Source organism: Salvelinus fontinalis, chromosome 32 (assembly GCF_029448725.1).
Source record: "Salvelinus fontinalis isolate EN_2023a chromosome 32, ASM2944872v1, whole genome shotgun sequence".
Taxonomy (NCBI): domain Eukaryota; kingdom Metazoa; phylum Chordata; class Actinopteri; order Salmoniformes; family Salmonidae; genus Salvelinus; species Salvelinus fontinalis.
In genome coordinates this window covers 22,870,229-22,883,050 of record NC_074696.1, presented here as the reverse complement: position 1 = coordinate 22,883,050, position 12,822 = coordinate 22,870,229, and the positions used below count along the sequence as shown (strand labels likewise).

Sequence of the window (12,822 nt, the reverse complement as noted above, 5' to 3'; positions counted from 1 at the left end):
GGGGAGAGCAGAGGGTACTGTAATGACAGGATGAAGTAGTCTAGGAGAGAAGGGGAGAGCAGAGGGTACTGTAATGACAGAATTAAGTAGTCTAGGAGAGAAGAGGAGAGCAGAGGGTACTGTAATGACAGGATGAAGTAGTCTAGAGAGAAGAGGAGTGCAGAGGGTACTGTAATGACAGGATGAAGTAGTCTAGAGAGAAGAGGAGAGCAGAGGGTACTGTAATGACAGGATGAAGTAGTCTAGAGAGAAGGGGAGAGCAGAGGGTACTGTAAGGACAGGATGAAGTAGTCTAGGAGAGAAGGGGAGAGCAGAGAGAACTGTAATGAAAGGATGAAGTAGTCTAGGAGAGAAGGGGAGAGCAGAGGGTACTGTAATGACAGGATGAAGTAGTCTAGGAGAGAAGGGGAGACCAGAGGGTACTGTAATGACAGGATGAAGTAGTCTAGGAGAGGAGAGCAGAGGGTACTGTAATGACAGGATGAAGTAGTCTAGGAGAGAAGGGGAGAGCAGAGGGTACTGTAATGACAGGATGAAGTAGTCTAGAGAGAAGAGGAGAGCAGAGGGTACTGTAATGATAGGATGAAGTAGTCTAGGAGAGAAGAGGAGAGCAGAGGGTACTGTAATGACAGGATGAAGTAGTCTAGGAGAGAAGGGGAGAGCAGAGGGTACTGTAATGACAGGATGAAGTAGTCTAGGAGAGAAGAGGAGAGCAGAGGGTACTGTAATGACAGGATGAAGTAGTCTAGGAGAGAAGAGGAGAGCAGAGGGTACTGTAATGACAGGATGAAGTAGTCTAGAGAGAAGAGGAGAGCAGAGGGTACTGTAATGACAGGATGAAGTAGTCTAGGAGAGAAGGGGAGAGCAGAGGGTACTGTAATGACAGGATGAAGTAGTCTAGGAGAGAAGGGGAGAGCAGAGGGTACTGTAATGACAGGATGAAGTAGTCTAGGAGAGAAGGGGAGAGCAGAGGGTACTGTAATGACAGGATGAAGTAGTCTAGGAGAGAAGAGGAGAGCAGAGGGTACTGTAATGACAGGATGAAGTAGTCTAGGAGAGAAGAGGAGAGCAGAGGGTACTGTAATGACAGGATGAAGTAGTCTAGGAGAGAAGAGGAGAGCAGAGGGTACTGTAATGACAGGATGAAGTAGTCTAGAGAGAAGAGGAGAGCAGAGGGTACTGTAATGACAGGATGAAGTAGTCTAGGAGAGAAGAGGAGAGCAGAGGGTACTGTAATGACAGGATGAAGTAGTCTAGGAGAGAAGAGGAGAGCAGAGGGTACTGTAATGACAGGATGAAGTAGTCTAGAGAGAAGAGGAGAGCAGAGGGTACTGTAATGACAGGATGAAGTAGTCTAGGAGAGAAGGGGAGAGCAGAGGGTACTGTAATGACAGGATGAAGTAGTCTAGGAGAGAAGAGGAGAGCAGAGGGTACTGTAATGACAGGATGAAGTAGTCTAGGAGAGAAGAGGAGAGCAGAGGGTACTATAATGACAGGATGAAGTAGTCTAGGAGAGAAGGGGAGAGCAGAGGGTACTGTAATGACAGGATGAAGTAGTCTAGGAGAGAAGGGGAGAGCAGAGGGTACTGTACTGACAGGATAAAGTAGTCTAGGAGAGAAGGGGAGAGCAGAGGGTACTGTAATGACAGGATGAAGTAGTCTAGGAGAGAAGGGGAGAGCAGAGGGTACTGTAATGACAGGATGAAGTAGTCTAGGAGAGAAGAGGAGAGCAGAGGGTACTGTAATGACAGGATGAAGTAGTCTAGAGAGAAGGGGAGAGCAGAGGGTACTGTAATGACAGGATGAAGTAGTCTATAGAGAAGAGGAGAGCAGAGGGTACTGTAATGATAGGATGAAGTAGTCTAGGAGAGAAGAGGAGAGCAGAGGGTACTGTAAGGACAGGATGAAGTAGTCTAGAGAGAAGAGGAGAGCAGAGGGTACTGTAATGACAGGATGAAGTAGTCTAGGAGAGAAGAGGAGAGCAGAGGGTACTGTAATGATAGGATGAAGTAGTCTAGAGAGAAGAGGAGAGCAGAGGGTACTGTAATGACAGGATGAAGTAGTCTAGGAGAGAAGAGGAGAGCAGAGGGTACTGTAATGACAGGATGAAGTAGTCTAGGAGAGAAGAGGAGAGCAGAGGGTACTGTAATGATAGGATGAAGTAGTCTAGAGAGAAGAGGAGAGCAGAGGGTACTGTAATGACAGGATGAACTAGTCTAGGAGAGAAGAGGAGAGCAGAGGGTACTGTAATGACAGGATGAAGTAGTCTAGGAGAGAAGAGGAGAGCAGAGGGTACTGTAATGACAGGATGAAGTAGTCTAGGAGAGAAGGGGAGAGCAGAGGGTACTGTAATGACAGGATGAAGTAGTCTAGGAGAGAAGAGGAGAGCAGAGGGTACTGTAATGACAGGATGAAGTAGTCTAGGAGAGAAGGGGAGAGCAGAGGGTACTGTAATGACAGGATGAAGTAGTCTAGGAGAGAAGGGGAGAGCAGAGGGTACTGTAATGACAGGATGAAGTAGTCTAGGAGAGAAGAGGAGAGCAGAGGGTACTGTAATGACAGGATGAAGTAGTCTAGGAGAGAAGGGGAGAGCAGAGGGTACTGTAATGACAGGATGAAGTAGTCTAGGAGAGAAGAGGAGAGCAGAGGGTACTGTAATGACAGGATGAAGTAGTCTAGAGAGAAGAGGAGAGCAGAGGGTACTGTAATGACAGGATGAAGTAGTCTAGGAGAGAAGAGGAGAGCAGAGGGTACTGTAATGACAGGATGAAGTAGTCTAGGAGAGAAGAGGAGAGCAGAGGGTACTGTAATGACAGGATGAAGTAGTCTAGGAGAGAAGAGGAGAGCAGAGGGTACTGTAATGACAGGATGAAGTAGTCTAGGAGAGAAGGGGAGAGCAGAGGGTACTGTAATGACAGGATGAAGTAGTCTAGGAGAGAAGGGGAGAGCAGAGGGTACTGTAATGACAGGATGAAGTAGTCTAGGAGAGAAGAGGAGAGCAGAGGGTACTGTAATGACAGGATGAAGTAGTCTAGAGAGAAGGGGAGAGCAGAGGGTACTGTAATGACAGGATGAAGTAGTCTATAGAGAAGAGGAGAGCAGAGGGTACTGTAATGATAGGATGAAGTAGTCTAGGAGAGAAGAGGAGAGCAGAGGGTACTGTAATGATAGGATGAAGTAGTCTAGGAGAGAAGGGGAGAGCAGAGGGTACTGTAATGACAGGATGAAGTAGTCTAGGAGAGAAGAGGAGAGCAGAGGGTACTGTAATGACAGGATGAAGTAGTCTAGGAGAGAAGAGGAGAGCAGAGGGTACTGTAATGACAGGATGAAGTAGTCTAGGAGAGAAGGGGAGAGCAGAGGGTACTGTAATGACAGGATGAAGTAGTCTAGGAGAGAAGAGGAGAGCAGAGGGTACTGTAATGACAGGATGAAGTAGTCTAGGAGAGAAGGGGAGAGCAGAGGGTACTGTAATGACAGGATGAAGTAGTCTATAGAGAAGAGGAGAGCAGAGGGTACTGTAATGATAGGATGAAGTAGTCTAGGAGAGAAGAGGAGAGCAGAGGGTACTGTAAGGACAGGATGAAGTAGTCTAGGAGAGAAGAGGAGAGCAGAGGGTACTGTAAGGACAGGATGAAGTAGTCTAGGAGAGAAGAGGAGAGCAGAGGGTACTGTAAGGACAGGATGAAGTAGTCTAGGAGAGAAGAGGAGAGCAGAGGGTACTGTAAGGACAGGATGAAGTAGTCTAGGAGAGAAGAGGAGAGCAGAGGGTACTGTAATGACAGGATGAAGTAGTCTAGGAGAGAAGAGGAGAGCAGAGGGTACTGTAAGGACAGGATGAAGTAGTCTAGGAGAGAAGAGGAGAGCAGAGGGTACTGTAATGACAGGATGAAGTAGTCTAGGAGAGAAGGGGAGAGCAGAGGGTACTGTAATGACAGGATGAAGTAGTCTAGGAGAGAAGGGGAGAGCAGAGGGTACTGTAATGACAGGATGAAGTAGTCTAGGAGAGAAGAGGAGAGCAGAGGGTACTGTAATGACAGGATGAAGTAGTCTAGGAGAGAAGAGGAGAGCAGAGGGTACTGTAATGACAGGATGAAGTAGTCTAGGAGAGAAGAGGAGAGCAGAGGGTACTGTAATGACAGGATGAAGTAGTCTAGAGAGAAGGGGAGAGCAGAGGGTACTGTAATGACAGGATGAAGTAGTCTATAGAGAAGAGGAGAGCAGAGGGTACTGTAATGACAGGATGAAGTAGTCTAGGAGAGAAGAGGAGAGCAGAGGGTACTGTAATGACAGGATGAAGTAGTCTAGAGAGAAGGGGAGAGCAGAGGGTACTGTAATGACAGGATGAAGTAGTCTATAGAGAAGAGGAGAGCAGAGGGTACTGTAATGATAGGATGAAGTAGTCTAGGAGAGAAGAGGAGAGCAGAGGGTACTGTAATGACAGGATGAAGTAGTCTAGAGAGAAGGGGAGAGCAGAGGGTACTGTAATGATAGGATGAAGTAGTCTAGGAGAGAAGAGGAGAGCAGAGGGTACTGTAATGACAGGATGAAGTAGTCTAGAGAGAAGAGGAGAGCAGAGGGTACTGTAATGACAGGATGAAGTAGTCTAGGAGAGAAGGGGAGAGCAGAGGGTACTGTAATGACAGGATGAAGTAGTCTAGAGAGAAGAGGAGAGCAGAGGGTACTGTAATGACAGGATGAAGTAGTCTAGAGAGAAGAGGAGAGCAGAGGGTACTGTAATGACAGGATGAAGTAGTCTAGGAGAGAAGGGGAGAGCAGAGGGTACTGTAATGACAGGATGAAGTAGTCTAGGAGAGAAGGGGAGAGCAGAGGGTACTGTAATGATAGGATGAAGTAGTCTAGGAGAGAAGAGGAGAGCAGAGGGTACTGTAATGACAGGATGAAGTAGTCTAGGAGAGAAGGGGAGAGCAGAGGGTACTGTAATGACAGGATGAAGTAGTCTAGGAGAGAAGGGGAGAGCAGAGGGTACTGTAATGACAGGATGAAGTAGTCTAGGAGAGAAGGGGAGAGCAGAGGGTACTGTAATGATAGGATGAAGTAGTCTAGGAGAGAAGAGGAGAGCAGAGGGTACTGTAATGATAGGATGAAGTAGTCTAGAGAGAAGAGGAGAGCAGAGGGTACTGTAATGACAGGATGAAGTAGTCTAGGAGAGAAGGGGAGAGCAGAGGGTACTGTAATGATAGGATGAAGTAGTCTAGAGAGAAGAGGAGCAAGGGAAGAAGGGTAACGGGAACACATTTTTCAAGAACTTCATCATTCTGTAAAATGTGTGTGTGCAGAGGAGACACCTGTTATACATGAGTCGCTTGAAATCTTGGAAGAGTGGATCCTTGTTCTTGTCCAAAAAGCCCTCGACGGAATATCTGAAATAGAGAGAGAGACAGACAGAGGTTATAGAAACTAACATAGCCTCAAATGTACAAGAGACCCCCCCCCCCCCCCCCCTCCTTAAGAACACTAATTGAAGTGACGAGTCGAGAAAAGCCTGAAAGGTGCTATAAAAATGACAGTGCATGAGTTCTGACACTGCAACCATAAGTGAAGTAACACAGACAGTACATTAGAGTCAGTCCTAAACTCTCTCCTAATGGGAGACTATGATCTATCACTAATGGCACCCTATTACCTTAGTACTATACTACTTTTGACCAGGGTACATAGGGTTCTAGTCAAAAGTAGTGCACTACATGGGGAATAGGGTGCCATTGGGAATGTATGCTATATTACCAGCACAATCCCTTCTACACAAATAGAACAGTACTCTCTCAAGTGAGTCAAGGAGTCCTCGGGCAGAAGCTTATAATAATAGTCACGGCGCTTAGTGGATTGAGTAAACTCCCCGAGAGCTTACATTTAAGAAACAGGAGGGGGAAAAACTGAGTTGAACCACATTAACAACATCTTTTATGATATTATGCACCACTTTGTGGGACTAGTTACTATTAAAAAATACACAATATGTGTACATGGGGCAACCTGATAACATTAAATAGAAAATAGAACAATGAATGAACTTTATTAATTGTTTAGAACTAAATGAGGTAAATTGAGTTGAAACTTCGCCGAAGTGATATCTCATGGCATGCTGCTTCACTGGATTAGAGACCCAGATGTGAAAGGCTAAACCCTTAAATACACACACACACACACACACACACACACACACACACACACACACACACACACACACACACACACACACACACACACACACACACACACACACACACACACACACACACACATATTCATGCATACACAAGAACTCGCTCTCTCTCTCTCTCTCTTTCAAACACACACAGACACACCTCTGCCACACACAGATATGGCACTGTGAAAGAATGTTCTGTCTCTCCATGACTGTCACATCTGGACAGAGAGGCAGATGAAGAGATTGTGTTAGTATGACAGATGTGCTCCTGAGGCTGATGGAGGCGGTGTGTGTGCGTGTGTGTGTGTGTGTGTGTGTGTGTGTGTGTGTGTGTGTGTGTGTGTGTGTGTGTGTGTGTGTGTGTGTGTGTGTGTGTGTGTGTGTGTGTGTGTGTGTGTGTGTGTGTGTGTGTGTGTGTGTGTGTGTGTGTGTGTGTGTGTGTGTGTGTGTGTTGTTGTGTCAACATCACCTGACCGGATTCCAGGAACCTCTCTAGAGAGAAGAACACACCCTTTGTTTCCAAATGGAACCCTATTCCCTATATAGTGCACTACTTTTGACCAGGCGCTGGAAATAAGCTTTTTGTGCGTATGGAAAATGTCTGTGATCTTTTATTTCAGCTCATGAAAAATGTACATGTTGCGTTTATATTTTTGTTCAGTGTAGGTTTGAAGGTGGAGGGTAGCATATGGGGTGGAAGTACATTGTGTGTAGTAAACCGTATGGAAATATATGGTTATACAAAGCAAAGGTATATAGTGGTGAGAGACAGAGTGAAGTGCTAAAGGCCACGGTTAAAATATAAAGGCTAAGCTATAGCATGAAGTTCAATAGTATCTAGAGTTAGGACGGGATTGAGGAGTCAGCAACACTTTAGGGCAATGAGATGGAAAAGTATGGCTGTAGGATACAGATGATAGCGGTAAGACAGCGAGAGAAGACAGAGAGGAAGAGAAAGAGAGGAAGAGGGACGGAGTGAGAAAAGTCAGGAGGGAGGGGGGAGCAAAGTAGGTCAGTGCTGGAGGGGCGTGGGATGGGAGGGGTGGCGTTGTGACGTGGGGGGTGGCAGGGACGAGGTAGGGTATATTTAGCAGGAGCAGGGGATGGGATGGGATAGGTTGGGATGGGGGGCCTGTCGCAGTCACAGGGGAGGTGTAGGGACCTTACGGGGGATGACAGCTAGGCTGAGGCAGGCTATCCCCTGGGTCCTGGCTGTGACAGAGTGACAGATAGACGAGGACAACACAGTGACAAGGAGAGCCTTCCATCTTGGCCGCCCAGGAGCCCTGTCGTACTGGAACAACGTCTAATCCTTTTAACTATATATTGCACTACCTTGGACCAGAGCCCTGCTCCAAAATAATGCCCTATATAGGGAATAAGGAGTCATTTCAGACGCAGGCGAAGACTAGTACACTAGCATGTTGTGCACTAAAAGGCATGACTGGGATGTGTGAGCCAGCTGGGGATTCAGGGATGGATGAATGTAAACCAAACATGACCTAATTGCTCAGCGTTGAAGTCATGTTATACATTATGTTAACCTGGATTCCCTGACTGGCATTTCTCGTCACATGTACTTGGCAAGACCCACTCGACTTCTCCTTTATTAATACTGCTCGAGACTTTCTAAGGGGAAATAGTCTGGTAGTCTCTCTCTCTCCCTCCCTTCTCTTTCTATCCCTTCCATCCTTCCTCTCTCTATGCCTCCCTCCCTCTTTATCCTTTCCCTCCCTGGCTCATTTCATGCCCTACTATTTCTAAAATTGAGGGCAATGAAGATCCTTCAAACCCACTGTAAGCCAATGGAAGACCTTTTTACTGGATAAACCCCCACTGTTAGCCAAAGGAAAACCTTGGTACTGCATAATCCCCCCAGTGTTAGCCAATGGAAGACCCTAGTAGTGGATAACATTCTGGTCTACTCCCTCCCTGCCCTCTCCTACCTCCCTTCCTCGTCCCTCCCTTCCTCTCTCCCTCCCTCCCTCCCTCCTTCCTCTCTCTCTCTCTCCTCCCTCATCCCTCCCTCTCTCTCTCCCTTCCTCCCTCGTCCCTCCCTTCCTCTCTCTCTCTCTCTCCCTTCCTCCCTCCCTCCCTCCCTCATTCCTCTCTCTCCAGTTTTCGACAATGAATTACACTGGTACTAGATAAACCCACAGTGTTAACCTATGAATGACCCTGGTACTGGATAACATTCTGGTCTACTCCCTCCCTGCCCTCTCCTACCTCCCTTCCTCGTCCCTCCCTTCCTCTCTCCCTCCCTCCCTCCCTCCTTCCTCTCTCTCTCTCTCCTCCCTCATCCCTCCCTCTCTCTCTCCCTTCCTCCCTCGTCCCTCCCTTCCTCTCTCTCTCTCTCTCCCTTCCTCCCTCCCTCCCTCCCTCATTCCTCTCTCTCTCTCTCCCTCCCTCCCTCATTCCTCTCTCTCTCTCCCTTCCTCCCTCCCTCCCTCATTTCTCTCTCTCTCTCCCTCCCTCCCTCATTCATTCTCTGCCTCCTCTCTCTCTCTCTCTCCCTCCCTCATCCCTCCCTCCTTCCTCTCTCTCTCTCTCTCCCTCCCTCGTCCCTCCCTCCTTCCTCTCTCTCTCTCTCTCTCTCTCCCTCCCTCCCTCCCTCCCTCCCTCGTCCCTCCCTTCCTCTCTCTCTCTCCTTCCATCCCTCGTCACTCCCTTCCTCTCTCTCTCTCTCTCTCTCCCTCCCTCCCTTGTCCCTCCCTCCTTCCTCTCTCTCTCGCTCTCCCTCCCTCGTCCCTCCCACTCCCTCGTCTCTCCCTCCCTCCATCCTCTCTCTCTCCCTCCCTCCCTCGTCCCTCCCTCCTTCCTCTCTCCCTCCCTTCCTCCCTCCCTCGTCCCTCCCTCCTTCCTCTCTCCCTCGTCCCTCCCTTCCCTCGTCCCTCCCCCATCCTCTCTCTCTCACTCACCTCCCTCCCTCGTCCCTCCCTTCCTCTCTCTCTCCCTCGTCCCTCCCTTCCTCTCTCTCTCCCTCCCTCCCTCATCCTGCCCTCCTTCCTTCCTCTCTCTCTCCCTCCCTCCCTTGTCCCTCCCTTCCTCTCTCTCTCCCTCCCTCCCTCCCTCGTCCCTCCCTTCCTCTCTCTCTCTCCCTCCCTCGTCCCTCCCTTCCTCTCTCTCTCTCCCTCCCTCTCTCATCCCTCCCTCCTTCCTCTCTCTCTCTCTCTCCCTCCCTCCCTCCCTCGTCCCTCCCTTCCTCTCTCCCTCCCTCCCTCCCTTATCCCTCCCTTCCTCTCTCTCTCTCCCTCCCTCCCTCGTCCCTCCCGTCCTCTCTCTCTCCCTCCCTCCCTCATTCCTCCCTTCCTCTCTCTCCCTCCCTCCCTCTTCCCTCCCTTCCTCTCTCTCTCCCTCCCTCCCTCATTCCTCCCTCTCTCTCTCTCCCTCCCTGCCTCGTCCCTCCCTTCCTCTCTCTCTCTCTCCCTCCTTCCCTCCCTCGTCCCTCCCTCCCTCCCTCTCTCTCTCCCTCCCTCCCTCCGTCCCTCCCTTCCCCTGTCTCTCTCTCTCTCTCTCTCCCTCCCTCCCTCATCCCTCCCTTCCTCTCTCTCTCTCTCCCTCCCTCATCCTGCCCTCCTTCCTCTCTCTCTCCCTCCCTCCCTTGTCCCTCCCTTCCTCTCTCTCTCCCTCCCTCCCTCCCTCGTCCCTCCCTTCCTCTCTCTCTCTCCCTCCCTCGTCCCTCCCTTCCTCTCTCTCTCTCCCTCCCTCTCTCATCCCTCCCTCCTTCCTCTCTCTCTCTCTCTCCCTCCCTCCCTCCCTCCCTCCCTCGTCCCTCCCTTCCTCTCTCCCTCCCTCCCTCCCTCATCCCTCCCTTCCTCTCTCTCTCTCCCTCCCTCCCTCGTCCCTCCCGTCCTCTCTCTCTCCCTCCCTCCCTCATTCCTCCCTTCCTCTCTCTCCCTCCCTCCCTCTTCCCTCCCTTCCTCTCTCTCTCCCTCCCTCCCTCATTCCTCCCTCTCTCTCTCTCCCTCCCTGCCTCGTCCCTCCCTTCCTCTCTCTCTCTCTCCCTCCTTCCCTCCCTCGTCCCTCCCTCCCTCTCTCTCTCCCTCCCTCCCTCTGTCCCTCCCTTCCCCTCTCTCTCTCTCTCTCTCTCTCTCCCTCCCTCATCCCTCCCTTCCTCTCTCTCTCTCTCCCTCCCTCCCTCGTCCCTCCATTCCTCTCTCTCTCTCTCCCTCGTCCCTCCCTTCCTCTCTCTCTCTCTCCCTCGTCCCTCCCTTCCTCTCTCCCTCCCTCAACAAGACGATGTCCTTCTATTTCAAATGTTTTACTGTTGGTCCCACAATACTAGTGTCAACAGTGCTAGCCAAGTCGCTAATGGCTTGGCGCTGGTATTGGCTTGTTTCCATTTAGCTACACTGCCCTTGACTTTTCATCCAATCAACATGAATCTTATAGGTCCTATAACCTATGACCTTTCCTGTGTTACATCATCATGACCTTTCACCTGTTGAACCACCATAGTTTTCTGTCATGGTTGTGGTTAAAGTGCCGGCTGAGTCAGTCGTAACCCTCCTGTTGTGTTCCTTTCATGTTCATTCATTCTGTGTTCCCGGTTCAAAATGACCGCCCCATTATAGCTGATTATAAATCCATAATAATACATATATTCTCACCTAATGTTGTGTTAGATCTTTTTATCAACTTAAGTTCTTGCGAACATTACAAGTTTTGAACTATTTACTATTTATTGACCTGAGCTCATACAACTCGCTTTTGAGTAAAAAAAGCATAATGTATGTATTATTTTGACTATAACAAATACTCAGATGAAACATATAGTGCTATTTATCACACACTACTTTCTCCTCTAATGCATCTTCACTGTCAGTTTCCTGGCCTCTCTCCTCCTCACCAGTGTCATGATCAAAGATATGATCAAGAGCCTCACATACAGTATATTGTTTGGTCATTGTGCTGCCACAGAATGAATTGTGAGCAAGGCATCAAAAAAGCTGAATATACCAGAGCTGCTAGAAAAGTTCTATATATTATTGAAACAATGTTGCAATTGTTTGTGAGAATAAAAACAGGTGTTTCCCATGGGGGTTGCCATGGAAGCCAATAAGGGGAGTGAGGTGTGTGTGCTCAAACACACATGCATGTGGGGGTCCAGGAGAGGAAGTGTGTTCATCTGATGAATGGGCTTTTTTTTATTTTTTTTTATCCATTATTTTACCAGGTAAGTTGACTGAGAACACATTCTTATTTACAGCAACAACCTGGGGAATAGTTACAGGGGAGCGGGATGAATGAGCCAATTGTAAACTGGGGATTATTAGGTGACCAGAATGGGAGTTTAGCCAGGACACCGGTGTTAATGCCCCTACTCCTACAATAAGTGCCATGGGATCTTTAATGACCTCAGAGAGTCAGGACACCCGTTTAACATCCCATCCGAAAGACAGCACCCTACACAGGGCAGTGTCCCCAATCACTGGGGCATTGGGATATTTTTTAGACCAGAGGAAAGAGTGCCTCCTACTGGCCCTCCAACACCACTTCCAGCAGCATCTGGTCTCCCATCCAGGGACTGAACAGAACCAACCCTGCTTAGCTTCAGAAGCAAGCCAGCAGTGGAATGCAGGGTGGTATGCTGCTGGCCTGAACTCAATTTTATACACTAATTGTAGTCTCACCCATTCCTTTCTAATGACCGGTAATTCTTCACCGGGAACACTACAGGTGTACAAAAGTTAAATAAAACACCCAAAATGTAATGAACATCATCAAAATGTTTTTTGTGTGTTCAGATGCCCTGTGTGGACAAAGTCATGGAACCTTAAGGCAACCCGATTAAATGAACTACATTTTTCAGAGAGAAAACTTGTAAATTGGTTCAATTCGACCGGAACACAGCAGGAGGGCCGACAGGGATGAAGGAGAATAGAGTAAGTGACTTTACAGCAAGTACAAGGGTGTGACTCACGTGACGTCCCCAGCATAGTGGCGGATACGGAAGTCTCTGTGGAACTCCATGGTCTTGTCTGATGGGGTGAGCTACAATGGAGATATTATATCCAACATCATCATCATCACCATCACCATCATCATCACTATCATCACCATCATTATCAGTGTGACCGTCATCATCATTGTGACCATCATCATCACCATTATCATCATCCTCCTCATCACCATCGTCAACATCATCTTTATCATCATCATCACCATCGTCATCATCGTCGTCAACATCATCATCACCATTGTCATCATCATCGTCAACATCATCTTTATCATCATCATCATCATCATCATCATCATCAAAGTTACCCTCTGTAATATAGGCTGGCAGAGGGGGATACAATTATCTCTTACACCTCTCGTATGTCTCTCACACAGATCTCTTCAAGAAACAGAAATGGAAGCATCTTACAGTAGTTGGAAGTGGAGCATTTAGACCCACTACCATTGGATGCTACTGTCTGTCTCAATGGTCTCAATGGAATGTAGCTGCCTTCTGAAGTACACTGCTCAAAAAAATAAAGGGAACACTTAAAAAACACAATGTAACTCCAAGTCAATCACACTTCTGTGAAATCAAACTGTCCACTTAGGAAGCAACACTGATTGACAATACATTTCACATGCTGTTGCGCAAATGGAATAGACAAAAGGTGGAAATTATAGGCAATTAGCAAGACACCCCCAATAAAGGA

The 12,822-nt window shown here is 48.4% G+C and overlaps 1 protein-coding gene across 1 annotated transcript in view; it reads right to left on the bottom strand.

Annotated features, from left to right (window-relative positions):
* LOC129830938 (unconventional myosin-Ig-like) overlaps window positions 1-12,822 on the bottom strand; it is a gene marked incomplete in the record, with an annotated part of 78,394 nt that overhangs the window by 55,113 nt on the left and 10,459 nt on the right. Inside the window, 1 exon segment of the mRNA XM_055893792.1 lies at window positions 5,307-5,381. Within this exon segment, the coding sequence (XP_055749767.1) occupies window positions 5,307-5,381 (75 nt within the window).